The sequence below is a fragment of the Dipteris shenzhenensis genome, chromosome 4, assembly GCF_047967505.1.
Source record: "Dipteris shenzhenensis isolate YYH24624 ecotype China chromosome 4, Dip_SZ_1.0, whole genome shotgun sequence".
NCBI lineage: Eukaryota > Viridiplantae > Streptophyta > Polypodiopsida > Gleicheniales > Dipteridaceae > Dipteris > Dipteris shenzhenensis.
This window is the reverse complement of record NC_141599.1, coordinates 1,803,003-1,818,578: the sequence shown is the minus strand read 5'-3', so window position 1 is coordinate 1,818,578 and position 15,576 is coordinate 1,803,003. Positions and strand designations below refer to the sequence as shown.

At 43.3% G+C, this 15,576-nt stretch overlaps 1 protein-coding gene across 6 annotated transcripts in view; it reads right to left on the bottom strand.

Moving 5' to 3' along the window:
- Positions 1-2,145: 2,145 nt before the first annotated feature.
- LOC147902317 (uncharacterized) overlaps positions 2,146-15,576 on the bottom strand; it is an 86,334-nt gene continuing 72,903 nt past the window's right edge. For 2 of the 6 annotated variants that reach the window (XM_087373483.1, XM_087373484.1), the window contains exons 12-21: positions 12,348-12,427; positions 11,972-12,100; positions 11,566-11,863; positions 11,367-11,462; positions 11,080-11,262; positions 10,732-10,847; positions 9,999-10,143; positions 3,568-3,701; positions 3,255-3,449; positions 2,146-3,157 (exon numbers count right to left, since the gene is read on the bottom strand). In XM_087373483.1, coding sequence (XP_087229609.1) covers positions 3,115-3,157; positions 3,255-3,449; positions 3,568-3,701; positions 9,999-10,143; positions 10,732-10,847; positions 11,080-11,262; positions 11,367-11,462; positions 11,566-11,863; positions 11,972-12,100; positions 12,348-12,427 — 1,419 coding nt within the window. In that variant the 3' untranslated portion in view covers positions 2,146-3,114. The remainder of the gene's footprint in view (positions 3,158-3,254; positions 3,450-3,567; positions 3,702-9,998; positions 10,144-10,731; positions 10,848-11,079; positions 11,263-11,366; positions 11,463-11,565; positions 11,864-11,971; positions 12,101-12,347; positions 12,428-15,576) is intronic. The other 4 variants (XM_087373482.1, XM_087373485.1, XM_087373488.1 and 1 more) reach the window with 3 other exon arrangements.

The window sequence follows — 15,576 nt, the reverse complement described above, 5'->3', positions numbered from 1 at the left end:
TGATGATGTCCCTATTGTGAGCTACTACAAGCAGGCATAAGTGTGGGCTAACCCTTTCTATCTTCAAACCCTGTTATGCATTCCTAATTTGGTTTATAATGTTCAAGGTCACAACCTTGCTCCATTTCACTTAAAAGCCTTTGCTTCCTTTCATCGCCTTTGCTACTAGTGCCCTTGAGAAGATGATATAAGGCCTTTTCATTTGAACCATTTTGACTAGAAGCTTGAAGTAGTACCCACTTTGTTGTTGCACTATGTGAGAAAGTATCCTTGATCCATTTTGAAAATACCTAGTTAAAGTAGTAGGTCACACTACCTGCTAGTGATCTTGGAACACAATCATTATCCATATTGTTGAGGTGAGCTACATCGTCTTCAATGAGTACCAATTTTTTCCATTGATTTAGAAAGTAGAGACCTCATGATTACATGATTGGAAAGCTTCATTGGTTAGATACTTAGTGAAGTTGTTCCATTGCAAGTTTTCGAGATACCTTGAGATTAATACTTTATTTAGATGTCCGTCCCTGTTATGTTAGTTGTAATCTTCATTTATTATTTTGTCCTTTTTCTTCTATGGGTTTCACATCGATGGCTAGCAAGTTCTCTCTTCACAACCCCATTGATGAACAGGATAGTGGTAGATGGATAAAGTAGAATAGAAAGCAACAAAAGCATGATATAAGTTGTGGATCCATTAATAAAAAAGGAGCTTATTTTTTAACCTTTTAGGTTAGACAAAAAATGGAGAGGCCAACATTACTTTGGAAATGCTTTTATTTTTTCAAAAAAAAAAACTCTCTACATATGCTTGTCACACTGACATTTTGAAGTCCCCGCTCTTGTTTTCTAGTATGTCATAAATGCTACACCAAATCCCGAAATAGATAAAGTGACATTTTGACGTTCTCGCTCAAGCTTTTTCTAGTGTCATAAATGATGTCATCCGAGAGAGGTCAAAAAGATCGAATCACGCGCCTGCTAGGAATGTGCTTAAGAAAACGATTTGGACACTTGGCCACAAACCTATCAGGCGCCTGTTTTGGTCATTCTGACCCCTCCGAGAGGCCACTTTTAGTGATTCAAAAGTCGCTTGAGGAGGTTTTGGTCTGCTCCGAACACAATGTAGATGCTAAAACCACCAAATTTTGCACCAAAATAGTAAAAACCCATTTGGATCCTTGGACATAGCATTTATGACACACTAAAGAACGCTCGAGCAGGAACTTCAATTGTTAGCTTATTTGTTTCACAATTTATATCTCCAATTGAATGCTCGATCATATAAATTTGTGCTTCTTGCTCTAAAAAATTTTGATTTTGAGCCAATAAAATTAAAAAATCATAAATTTCTTACAAGATCCCAAAATGAGCTCCGCTTTTTCCTAATGATTACAACTATGACTAGAGAGGTATATAAATAGGTAGAAGCAAGAAGGAAGTTAGTTCGAAATGTAACGAGGTGATGAGGTAGGCAACAAAATTTTGAAGGATATAGAAGCCGACATGATGGAGTAGATGATAGAAACTTGGAAGTCAAATGAGTGAGTACGTCAAACCATGGTCTACAAATAATCGATGTAGTGACAAAAATAACACACGAATTCGGGACGAGACAAGGCAAGAGAAAACAAAATAGGAGTGTGTAAGGCAAGAGCGTAAACTGCGAAAGAGAGTAGAGTGTATCTTTTGAGCCGTGGGCCTCATTTAGGAAAGGGGAGGCTAAAAGCTACAACCCTCAAAACTGTCTAAAATAATTATACCAGTAAGAGTAGAAAGTACGCTTTTCTTCATTTGTTCATGAAAATGTTCCCTCCTTAATCACAGCTTCAGTAAACCATGATGCCAGCAGTGATAACCAATGTGATGTTTTTTGCCATACTCGCACTTAACAATATTGATAAAACAGTCGATAGTTTCTCCAATGTCACTATGGTTAAAGAATTATGTTCTTCAGCCCTTTGGGATTTGAGCAAATTGTATATTGTCTTGCTCCTTACACTTGCCTTGATCCTTATGTGGGCAGACTGCTATGCACATCATGGCATGACAGTGTCTCCTTCTAGGTGGCCACAAGCAGAGCCACAAACTTGCAGCCTTCTATGGAACTGATGAGAATGGCCTTCATTCTGGCCCTATCAGTTTGATAATGCAGAAAAGAAAGAGCGGCGGGGGGAGGCGGGAGGGGGGAGAGAGAGAGAGAGAGAGAGAGAGAGAGAGAGCATCATGCCTTCAAAAGCTTGGGATCAAGAGAATGAAAACAACATGAATAGCCTTAATTTTTAAGTCATAGCCCATAGAAGAAGCATTATCACATCCATGATCCTGTAACTGTGGACCTTCCTCCACTAGATAAATTCTTCTAAGGATATTACAAACATGTGAAAAGAACAGAACCCTTGGGAAGTACATTCCTGTCAACTGTGATGCATGCAGGGAGCAAGTTGTATGCTCAAGACAGTTTTTTCTCGAGTGAGCATATAAGGCCAACCCGATGTGGCTCAATCAAGAAAACACAAACAGAAATGCAGCATGAAAGCGTGACGTTTGCCAGACTTGCCAATCATACCTTGCACAATGCATCTTCATGCAGCCAACTAGCCAATAGGCCTCAACCCAGAAAGAGTGTTGGTCACGGAAGTACAAAATTTGAACTCTGTATGTCTCTCACTTTACCACATTTTGAGCTAGAAATTTACCCCAGCTCTTGGATTACAATGAATAATTGTACACGTGCAGAAGCACATCCTGACTCCTGAGATTCCAGTTCTGAAAGCCCAGCTCGTACCTGCTACAAAGACCTTTTGCCAGGTCACTGATTCTTGACACTACTATATAAATTCTACAACTTCATCTGTGCAAGTCTAATTGCCACCTTGAGGCAAGACTCCACAACAAACCAGAAGGACAATGGGCAAATACCAGGAAAAAAATAATAGGCATGCAAGAAAACCCCGATCCCAGCAAGAATGTAGACTTATACTACATCAAACTGTCTTCCCACACTTTCACAATAAATTTACAATATAAATGATACTATCACTACAAAAGGCCACTATTGATAGGAATATATATATAAGCCGTCTTCTTAGGAGGAAAAAAATCAACTGGCTATCATTGAGGAGCAGTAATATCTCGGGCCACCTGTGTCTGCCACCTACAAAAAATATGTCAAATGAAGTTCAGCAGAAGCTTAGCATAGTGTGAAAGCCACCAAACAAGTGCTGTAGAAAACATTGAACTGCAATGCCTACCGTGAAAGCAAGAAACCAGCAAGAGGACTCAGGCCAGATTTTTCCACTTCATCATTCCTAGGCTGGCTTTTGCCTTGCGTAGTGGATTGGCGACTTCCCGAAGCCTCATCTTTTGTGCTTGCTTGTGATGGGGCCTTTGGAACAAGAACCCGCCGTGCTGTATCTTGAAGTCTCTTGACCGCAGGCTCCTTAGTGCTAAAGAAGTGTTCAGAAACCCTTTAGCATAAATATCTTACACAGCTTACGAACCCTCCATAAAAAGGAGAGACAGAGGGGAGGGGGAAATTCTCTAATTAGTAAAAATGTTGCATACCTTCCTAGTCGCTGAAGCAATTTGCTTACAAGAACCTCACAGGCACCAGGTGCCAACCGCTCCAAGTCCATCAATGAATCAGCAGCATCGGCAGCTGCTCGAAGTGCAGGACCTTCAGATTGCTCTGCAGCTGTCTGTGTAATTACTAAACAAACATTAAACTCTGGCATGGAAACCTTCCGAGCAGTCTATCGATGATTCTAGCTAGGATAAGCGAACCCAAACCACATAAATGAAAGAAACACCAGTGCAATTATCAGATACAAACAGCCCTAGCAAAAGAACTTTATCTTAAATAAAAGACACAAAGTATCAACTGTGATATACTGGCAGATAAGGCATTGCAAACTGGAGAGCAGATGCACACATTCATTGGGTCTAAGAGTGCAAAGGCCATCAAGTGTGCAGATAGTCCAACCCCACCTGTCCCCTGCAATGGACTTGCTACATCCAGGACTCCCAAGACCTAAAATCCGCAAGACTTATGCATGATGCAGAAGCATGACTAAACTTGAAAGCAAGGACATCCACCATACATCCATGATACATGATATCTAAAACACTGACATCCACCAGGAGTCACCACCATGATGTGCGCACCAAACTTCATTGCGTATGCTTGCCATAGACAATACAAAAGATGCTGAATAGCGACTCCAAATCAGGTAAACCCGGATTCGCAACATGTGCCTACTAGAACGTGGCTCCATCGTCCTCTCTTGTTGGCTGCCCATAGGCTGAAGAGCTGTGATAGAAGGCTGGAGGCTTTCTTTCTTGACATACAGGTTGAAGAGCAAGTCCACCCTTGCCCACAAAAAACAAAAAGTTCTCCCTTGCGGACCCAAGTGTAAGGGGTCAGTCTCAGGCTGACTAGGCCCCCTGAACAGTGACTGGGCAGACTGGCCATGTGGCAGCCTATAGGCTGTTGCTGATGTCGCAGATAAACAACTGCCATATTTAACATGCATGTGAACAATGATTCTCTTAGCCCTTACATTATTACATACCATTGCCATGTACAGTAGAAGCACAATGCTGGGAACCTGATGGTACTCAGTCCCCATGGGGAACCTGCCTGGAGGGTTCCCCAATTCAGGGTTGTACTTTGGCATTGTACTGCAAATGTTCATGGCAACCGTAGTGTCAGGACATCATGTATCGTGGCTAATGGATGTTCTTGCTTTCAAGTTTAGTGACGCTTCTGCATTAGCTACTCAGCATGTGTAGATTCTAGGTCTGAGGTTACATGCACTACATGAGAGTCATCATGCATATATGCATTTAGCAGAAGCAGCGATTAACAAGGCTACTTCACTAAACTTGGATCTTAAACTGGTCTTGACAAAATCGCCGTAAGGGAAGCATAGGACTGAACGATCTCAACCAGCACCCATTATGACATATGCCCATGCAATACCAGCCGTGAGGTGTTGACAACCTGACCCTGGTCTTACCAAGGTTGATTGTCAAGTCTCACTCTCTACAAAACACCTCTATGGCCTCTAGATGTCTTTGTGAGCCGATACTGAGGACAATATGAGGACTCTATCATATGTGTATAACAGCATCTGCATAATCAAGTCAACAAGCAATGACCCCTCACCTCCAAGGTAGTCAATGAAGGTCATGATCTCATCAATATAGAGCCCATACAGTGTTGGTGAGAGGAGGCATCCCTACTTTATTTCGATCGTGCTCCCAATCCAATCCGACAAGCCATCTAAGGCGCAAACTCTCCCTTCTTAATCATAACAAGATCATGGAACGTGGTCAAAATCCTTCCGAAAGTCTCCAAAACAAGCGTAGACTTTCTTGGACCTCGATCTCATCTCCTCAGTGATGGCCCTGTAGAGTGAAGATGTGGTCTAGAGTAGAGTGTTGTCTACAGAATCCAGCTTGTCCCAAAGCCCGCTACACATATGCCTTTGAGAAAGTAGTAATCTCTCTCTCCAGTATAGACCTGCAAATCTTGGTCAGTGGGCCTGGGTGGCCAATCATGAGAAAGCGGTTATCAAGTATCCATGGGATCACTTGCTTTGTGTATCGGTACTATGGTGGTGGTTCTTCAAACAAGGGGAAAGCCATGGCATATGGCATGGTTGAACATCTATGCCAGGATCAGGTCCTGGGCACTCCGATTATGGAGTCGGCAAAATGCAGCCCACACAGTCCATGTGGTAAACAAGGTGGATGTGGTGGACTTGAGCAGGTAGGACATATAAGGTGGTGTATGGGCTAGGGCATCATAAAGCGGTGTGGCGTATGTGTGCCAAATTGCAAGGTTTGTGATGGAATGGGTAGTGTCCCTATGAGAGAAGCCTCCATGCTATAGTGGTGTCTCTTCCTCAGAAAGACGAGACTAGCTTGCTAGCTTGCACATGCGTAAAGCCAAGATCCACAAAGGTAATGATAGTGAATGTCCATGGCCCAAGCCCCCATACCAATCCATTGCCCTAAAACACAACCAAATATTTCATGAATGCTTTTGTCACAAACCATGACATATTCCCAGCCTTTTCTAGCCCTTCCCACCCCCAGCCCTTCCCCTCACTGCGCATCTCTGTCTCTCCCTAACTCTCTGAAAACAACCCCCCCCCCCCCCCCCCCCCCCGCATTTCATGCAGTCTTCCAGTCCCCACCATCGCCCCCCTCCTACAAATCTACTCACCTGCAAGTCAGCCTTGCTATAGCTGCCCTGCTGCTGCTGCCGTTTTCACTGTGGAGTTTTGCTGAGAGCAACTGCTGAAGGACTGTCTTGGCTGCAACTAAAGCCATGCAAACATGTAAGGATCTGCAAGTTACCATCAAACAATCTGCCATGTAAAAAAAACTGCAAGATCAGGGTCTTTCGGAAGGGCAGGAAGTACAGAACTACGTGCCCAAGGTTGTGTCTCCACGATGATGACACAGGGCTGCGTGGGAGATGTGGGGGAAGCAGGCCCTTGAACAGGATATGACCTCCTACCTGGCAGGGAGACCACCTAAGGCCACATCTGAGGTTTGTTATTCACCTTCAGAAAATCTGTCTGGTGTCGATTAGGAAAATCGGCAGTCTAGAAGCCACAAACGTGGTAGTGATGCGTGAGAAGACGCATGTGGACAAAGCCCTTGAGTGAAGAAGCAAGAGGGGAAGATACAAAGAGGAGTGGAGGAAAGAGAAACATAACAGAGAAGAGAACGCTCGGAAAAGATGCATGCCATGGAAATGGAGCTGTAACAGGTCAAAGAAATGAAGGGGTCACCGGAGCTTTCATGCAATGCGAAGGAGGAGCTAAAATCAGAGAGTAAAAGGGCTAAAGAAAGAAACAGCAGCCATGCAGGCTACTAGGGAAGCAGAAGGAAATCGTGAAAGGGATGGCCGACAAACAGACTGAATTCCCACAGCAGATAACCAAGGGAAAGGCAGAGATACTAGAATGGAAGTAAGTGGTCAAGAAAGGTACCTCAGGCCCAAAGACAGAATTCATATCCACTGACAAAGACAAGAGAACGAATAGCCAAGCCTTGACAGAGGATGGTAGTGGCTGACACCCTGATGGCTGATGATGAATCCTTAATTATCAAGATGAGCCTAGAGAGTGAAAAGCCGATACTTGGGGGCCTATATAATTGAAAGATGATGGGATCTAGAAGCATTAGATGCATTGACAAGAGGATATCTTTGCTCAAGAAGTATGGCGGAAAGGCATGGCATGATAGGAATTTCAGACATCGTGAGTCCAAGTGGGTGATTTGGTATTGTTGTACTCGAGTAAATTCTTCGAACATAATTCAAAGTTTATCAGTGGGGCTGGACAAGCCCCTCCTTCATCACAAATATTATTTTGAGTGGTGGGGTCTACTTGCCCACTTTAGAGGGCATTGATGTTACATGCATGTCTAAATGGGTCCCAGATGAAGAAGTATCATGCTCATTGAATATATTGCTCTAGATTACTCTTGTAAATACTATTACACAAGAAAAAAAACTTCCAAAACAATAGTGCACTTGACTTCATTTCGTTTCCTAGAATGTATTTTCTAGTTAGTAGGAAGGCCAATGGCGGTTTGATTCCGGACTGCAACAGAAAAATCTACTTTCGTAGGTATGAAGGCAGGCAACACTGAAAGCGACTAGAACATACTTAGATGATGATCTCACAATCTTGCAGCAAGAGGATAGAAGGGAGGGGATGATCCGAGTGATGACAACAAGAAAGGAAGGAAAATGGACTCCATACGGAGACGATAAGGTGATCCTCTGAAAAAAAGGAGAAAGAGGAGACAGGGATATAAACAACACATCTCACGACGTCCGATTGTGGGGAATCATAATGCAAACCTCTGGTCTAATCCAAGAGGGCTTTGAAAGACCTACACTGATAGAGATATTGTCTTCTACACTAACACACATGAGAGTACTGAGAGAGGGCTACCCATAGTGACAGGATACACATGGGAGTTGGTTAACACAAAGGAGATGAGGAGAGAGAGAGAGAGAGAGAGAGAGAGAGAGAGACGAGGCTTTGGGGGTGAGCAGTTCTCTTCAAACCCATCTGAGACCGCTCTTATCCATGAAGTGGATGGAGCAGCATGCCTGACTCGTTGGATACAAGTTCAATCACTTGATGTGACAGGCTACAGCAAGGCCGATATTCAATTTAGCATGCTACTTTCCCCCAGATACATCATTGTATGCACATGAGGTCACCACAAAGGGCCACAGTCCATATGAGACAATACATGATGATATCATAGAGTTCTCTAGACAAGGGGGGACCCTCTTCCTAGGTGAATTCAATGCGAGTTTGGGAAGCAGACACGCCACAGTCCATATGAGACAATACATGATGATATCATAGAGTTCTCTAGACAGGGGGAGACCCTCTTCCTAGGTGACTTCAATGCGTGTATGGGAAGCAGACAAGTGTGCCTACTAAACTTGAACCCCAATAAGAGTACAAGTCTTGGATCCAGCAAAGCTTGGGATAGTGAGGTACTCAGATGATGCACCTCAGGTGACAGGAGTTGGACAATATGCATTGGAGATGGGAGCAGTATATGACCCATAGTCACAACAAAACGTGTTTCTTTGGGATAGAAACGTTTCTATCCCAAAGAAACGTGGCCAAGGGTATTCTACATGTTAAGCATCATTTGAACATGCCATATATATGTAGGACATATTAAAGACATTTGTGGCACTAGAGAGTACAATAGGAGACTTCAAAAATTCTGCTGCTTTTTTTTTTTGAAATGTTTTACGTTTCTGGTGACTATGAATTATGATCTGATCATATATAACAACCTTCAGAGATGACCGCTATCTAGAGGACTCACTTGTTTTCCACATGGTAGAGAGACAAGTACAATGGATTACTTGATGAGGCCCCCGGTCTTTGTGTCACGGGTAAATGAATTTACAAAAACCCACTCTCCCCCTTCCCCAAGACGCTCGATTGGTGCACCAGACACAGGCCTTGAGCCTCCTGCACCCACCCATGTTTAAATACACTTTGATGAGGCTCTTGGTGCGGTCTATGTGAGCTAGTTGTCTCGTGAGCTATAGACCTCCCTTACACACGATGCAGACCTCGCCCATGCCTTCGACACTCTTGTATTAGTTGTCCACGGTGCTGCCACCAAATCATTCCCATGCATGACTCGATCCATAGCACGCCCCCCAAGCCAGGAAGATGCCCCAGAACTCATGGTTCGATGATGAGTGCCAAGAGATGAGATCCCACCTTATACGCAATCAAGCTCTCAAGCATTTTACAATGTCCGAGGCACATTGAATCTCATGCCATCCTACACGTAATACTTTCCTAGTGGAGGGGGCATCCAATGACCACAAACCTTCCCTATGACCTTCATGTGCCCAGGCATTTTACAATGTCCGAGGCACATTGAATCTCATGCCATCCTACACGTAATACTTTCCTAGTGACCATGAACCTTCCCCAAGACCTCCATGTGCCCATGGGTGAGCTTGAGGACCTCTATGGCTGGGTGGTGAGTTCCAAAGGGCACTTTCTACTTTCTTATTTCTCTAACATCCACCAGATGAGAGAACCGCCCCCGCGGTGTAAATAAGGATAGAAGAAAAACAATAGGGCTATAAGTATACAGCACACAATATATTCGTGGACAATATATTCGTGGAGACACAATTTTCAAGGCTCAATTACGTTGATAGTACAAAGAATAGCTTCCGTATACAAATTTTGGCTCCTAGCTTAACCAAAGCATTTTGGGTCAAAAGGAAGAGCATTATTATCAATACTTTTTTCAGGCATTGATAATTATTAATTCTTCATAAATGTGCTGAATCCTGATACCACATAAAAGCAATCACAAGACAGCTGTGAAAAATAGAAGTAGTGCTGGAAAGTTGTCTCATATGCTTAAATACTAAAAGTGTAGGGGACAAGCGATTCCCAGCCTCCTACCTCTTTCAATGCAGGAATTAACAAATGAGAGAGAGCTGGAGATGATCCTGCAGCAGCCTGCCGAGCTGCATCTTCATCTTCACTTCCTCGCCGACCGATTGGCCTGGAAGATGATTTTGGAATTTCTCGTACATCTTGCACATCTCTGCAAGAATGTCAAGCATAGTTCATTAGGCAACATGCAATAGAACCACTACTTAGTGCTAGATTGCATCTGCATGTGAACAAAAAACCAAGGCAATCTCCCTATCCCATTTGCAATTATCATGAGAGGCTTCGGAGAAGACAAAACACAAGATGCAGCCGTACAAAATGTAGGAATGTACAATATCTTCACAAAATAGACTAGAAATCAATTGACGTCCATGTAGGTGCCTACTAATACACCAGAAAGTCTTTGCACTTTGCTCACCTCCAGAGAACATCGTCACAAAACCAATACCTTCACAAAGTACATTAAAGAAAAGCCACATGCTGTCCCATTTCACAAGAGCCCACTGCAAACTGTTAAACCTTAAGCTTTCCCATTCACAGCACGGACTACACACTTTGATATCCCTGGTCTGCTAGATGCCATGTGCAAAAAACATGTGCACTTCATGATTCCACCATTCATACACAAAACCAAAAATCTGTCATCTTATGGAGGTAAAAGAGAGAGCTAGCCTCCAGAAGTGGTAGAGGAGAGCATTAATTAATTTACAACGCACATAATCAAGGTCTCGGTCTATACCTCAAAGACTCAGAGCTACTTGTTGCTTCTGTAGCCCTGCCCTCATGTCCTCCAACACGAAGCTTTGATTGAGGATGCCGAGTTCTCCTTGATCCAGCCTGTAGAGCAGCCTTTGCCTGCCAATTAAAAGAGTGATGATAGCTGCCATCAGTCAGGTCCAATTCTGAGATACCTTTGGCTATTAGGTTATTAAAAATACCCAAAATTATATAAGCGGAAAGCATTTCATCAAGAAACCCCAAATTTGATTCAAATTTGAATTAGGTTTATCTATCGAAATTATAAAATGTACCCAAAAACTAGAACCCTGAAACAAATCTTAACCAAAAAAACTGTTTATCCATTAACCTCTGCAAGATTAGTTGCACTGTCCTCTCTAAACATGGACGGTGCTCTATCTTGGCTTGGTTGTCTTGATCGTGGTGTCCCCGAAGCTGATGCTGTTTCATCGTGAGCATGCCAGACAATAGTGCCACTCATAGACATGCCAGAACTCTCATAAGTTGAGGGCGTTATTCCAGCTCCCTGTCCCTTTCCAAAATACAAAAACCAAAATAAGCTAATTGCGCTAGGATACTGTGCAATCCACAAACATCCATGCCCCTATGTCCAAAATAAGAAAACAATAATCTTACAGAGGAAGTATTCAAATCAAGTGAAGCCGTAGGAGACTGATGTTCACTTGGAGAGCGTAAAACCATCGTACCAGAGCTCAAATTGGACAGCTTTACCTGCATGGTGTTTACAAATTAGGCTACAAACACCTGTGCCATCAAAATCTGTTCTTATTATATCACAGATTGAGAATCCAAACAAGACCAGAAGTGAACCCACATCTTCGATGGCTTCCACATTTTCTGTTGCTCCTTGCTCTTGTGCCCCAGAACTGTCCTCACTCGGATCACCGTTGGCTGTAGGAATCCTTAATGGACTCAAAGAGCTGGATACCAAATGCCATTCTCTTTCTGCATCAGGTGATATTCTTGCCAAGTTCTGGTTAGAGGCTGCTTCTGACTGCAATTCTCCTGAGAGTGTAACACCGGCAGGCCTGACACTACGAACAGTTCCTGTGCTTGGGATAGTTCCAGTTCCAAAGTCCCAACTATAATTGCTCATGGAAATCCCACGACTGCTGAGGTGAAATCCAAACAACAGAAAAAGATCCCCAATCTTTTCAAAACTCACTGAAAAATAAAGCTTGAAGGTTCCAAAACACTAAATGCTTAAAAAAGAACCGTACTTGGCAAAAAAGGGGTCATCAATCTTTGATTCCCTCATCACTCTTGTCTTTTCAGTAGAATCTTCAAATGTGACCCGATCTAGCGTTGATGATTCTTGATTCCCTTGAACTGGCACCTTCGGACGCTCCCTGTAAGCAAGCAAAAAGAGAGAGACGTGCACTGACTAGGTCACACATTCAGAGTACTCGATATGTTATCGTTGTATCAAAACTCCTCAAGGTGCCATCACTTCTTTTATTTGGTATTTGAAAGGTAAAAGTTGAAAATGATCCTTTGCAATCAGTCAGCACTAAAATGAAATAGTGAACTACTTAACCGAAAATCTCAAGAGAGACACTGTCAGAAAAATGTATAATGGCTTTGCCATTAGAATACCTTATTCTCTCAAGAAGCCTTGGGCTCTTTCGTACATTCTTGACAAAACGGTGCTTCAACAGTTCTTTTGCACTTGGCCTCTGCAAGAGATCACAAAACATCATCACCAGGCCACAGCAGCATTCTATGGGTTACAAAAAGATATTGAAGCGCAGAACAGGATTCAAAATTCCCTTCAAAAAGGGACGAAAATACATATGCTTTTGAAATTGAATTCATAAAAAAATATATTGAAATCATGTTAAAGATAAAAATCAAAAGCTTCAAAGTTTTGTGTAATCTTCACATTAAACAAGCTCCATGCAAAGGAAAGTGTCTTGCAAGTTTCAGAAAAACAAATAATAGAGCACCCCTGAAACACAAGGCAAGTAAAATGTATGGCTTTGTAACGTACAGGAGCATACCTGCTTTTGCATTTCTTATGTGTATTTGCGTCAGAGTTTAAAGGGAGGAGTAGCATCATTCTTGTTATACCTTCCAGCATAGCATGATCACTTGAATCATTTTATTTAAAAAGTAACATAAGGAAAATCAAAGCAGTATCCTATCTTCCTCAGTTGGAGGCTGATCGAGATCAGAACTTGGTAAGGACCACGTGTGACACATGCTGCTCCAACCAGTCTCGCTCACGAGAAGCTCCAGGGAGAGGCAGCCAGCTGCAACCAATCTGCCAATGTGGGTGGTATAGGAGAATAAGGGTAATTGCATATCCTCTCAGACTACCCTACCCCAAAGGAAGAAAACCACACTCCCACATCTCACTACAGCTCTTTCAAGGGGCGGCCCTCCCAAAGTCAATGCCTCCCCTAAGTGTACTTGTGCCTGCCCAGAAAGGGATCAATTGTCACATGTCCAAACCCTGTCATCCACAGGGTCTCTGCAACAGCTCTGATCAAACTGCAAGACCCCTCCCACGCCTAAGCTGAAGAAGAGAGGAAAACTCCTCTCCTAGAGAACTGGCCTTTCCTACAATCCTCTATAGAATCTAAACTAGCCATCCAAGTCCACCCGCCGGGCTTCTAAGAAATCTCCTCCACCCTGCCTCCTACCCCTGTATGTGCTAGTGCCCAACGAAAGACAACACCATGCGCCATGGGCCTATAGATCAAGAATGTCTATTGTATCATTGTGCCCAGGTCATATGCATCATGTGCCTAAGCATGAAGCCCTCCTGATCACATACCTCTAGGTGCCAAATAAGAAAAAATGAGCTCTCTCTCCTTTTTGAACTGAGGGCTGGCTCAAATGAGACCTGCCAATAGTGCTGCCTAATCCTCACCAAACTCCTCATCAAGGGAGAGCCCTCCTAGTCAAGGACGGCATCCATGAAAAACCACCCCTGAAGGCTGCCATTGTCCCCCCATCCGCAGTGTGTTCCTGAGTAGCTCTTACTTAAGCAAGAGCTTCCAAGGCTCTAAGCCTGGAGTAAAGCCTCACATCTCTAGGTCAATGATACCTAGACCTCGCTACACATGAGATAAGATCACTCTCTACCAGGCAACCATAGCTTTGGTGTCAGGAGTACCATCTGAGTTACCCACCCATGCATCCCCTATATGAGCACTGACAAGATGCAATATACCAAGCCATGGCCAGAAGGACTTGTTTGGCCAGTTTGTTAGCAAGGGCAGTTTGACATAACTCCGATTTAAGAGCTCACAACACACTTTCTAGAACAAGGTAAATCTGCTGCTCCACCGAAATACCTCTATTCTTGTGAGAAAGCCGACCAACTTACTTCAGTAAATCTTGACAACCACAGAAGCCAAGTAGTACACATCTAACAAGTATCTCATCCTCTCTAGATTATTCGTTGCTCCCTCCAAAAGAGAGCGTTATCATCTAACAAATTAAAAGGTGTATCCCCAACAGGCCAGTCTCCTATGAACAAAGGGAGTACCATCTACGTCTCATGGTCTGGAAGAATTGATGCGCATCATTCTATCCAACTGTTGATCTACTGTGCACGTCAAGGAGAGGAAAGAGTGCTTTGCATGTTTGGACTCCAACGCTTCGAGCTCCACACTCGTACCACTGTGTTGGGCACAAGTTCCCTCTCTCTCTCTCTCTTGTGACAGGCTTGTTGACAATTGAGTGTGTGTGCATGGAACTCCGCATGAAGCAACACATCCCTCAACAACTCATATACCTTCATAAGACTAGAATATACCAAATATTACAAATTAAAATTTTTAATAGAACAAGCGAAAGAACAGAGAAAAAATAGAGTTTGTACACAATTTTACACAAAACTAAGAGTAAATAAGGAAAATAAATACTAATAGTAACTCAGTAAGCAACTCATCCCTCAATAACTCACCATAGTCAAAACCGTAGGGTGTCAAGCCTGGGCTGATTGAGATGCAAATATCTATATCAAAGAGCATGAGAATATCCAATGAACTGCAAAGCAGGGCTCTTTTTACAATGCTTGGAGATGCTATCTAGCATGGAATCCACTCACCGCGATTCCAACTTATGGAGAGAAGAGGCGGTGGAGAACAAGGCCTTCTTGTGACTTGAGGCTTGTGTGGCAATCATTGAGCGCATGGACTTACCTATAAATCAAATTTATGTGGCGATAGCCTCAGGCACCACCATCTCCGAAGCCACCTTGTCAACCAAGGCGACAATTAGGCCAAGAGAAGCCCAATGCTTCTTAGGCACCCTTGGACCTTTCCCAAGCCAGATGTGATAGGAAAACACACGAAAGGAGCGAAACTAGAAACATAAGGCTGCTCACGTGTGTGTTGGGACTAATGCACCATCCCATAGGTACCTTGTTACTAAAGAGGGAGGGATGAGGAGGCAAACAGTAAGGAGGTGGAATAGACAGGGAGCGAGGGTGGGCAGAACCGAAAAGGCTCAAAGGGTGATCAAGATAGAGAAGAGATGTGGCCACAACGGAAAGAAAAAGTTGGGACGGAATTTTGGTTAAGGAAGCTAGCAACAGAGCCCAAAATGTCTAGGACACTGGAGTCAAACTACAAGGCTCTTTCATTTTTCACAAAAGCCTAGATCACCATTTAATCACAAGTTACCTACCTCATGTAAACTACGATTGGCAGATAACATGCAATCTCATGTGTCATTTGCTCATTTTGACAATTCAACTCAAAATTGTCTGTTTGTGCCATGGAACAAGGTGTGTGGCCATGGTATTGGGGAAGCAAAAGAGACTTGCTAATGTCATGGCACTGAGAAAAGATTGCAGCATGGGAGTATAGCA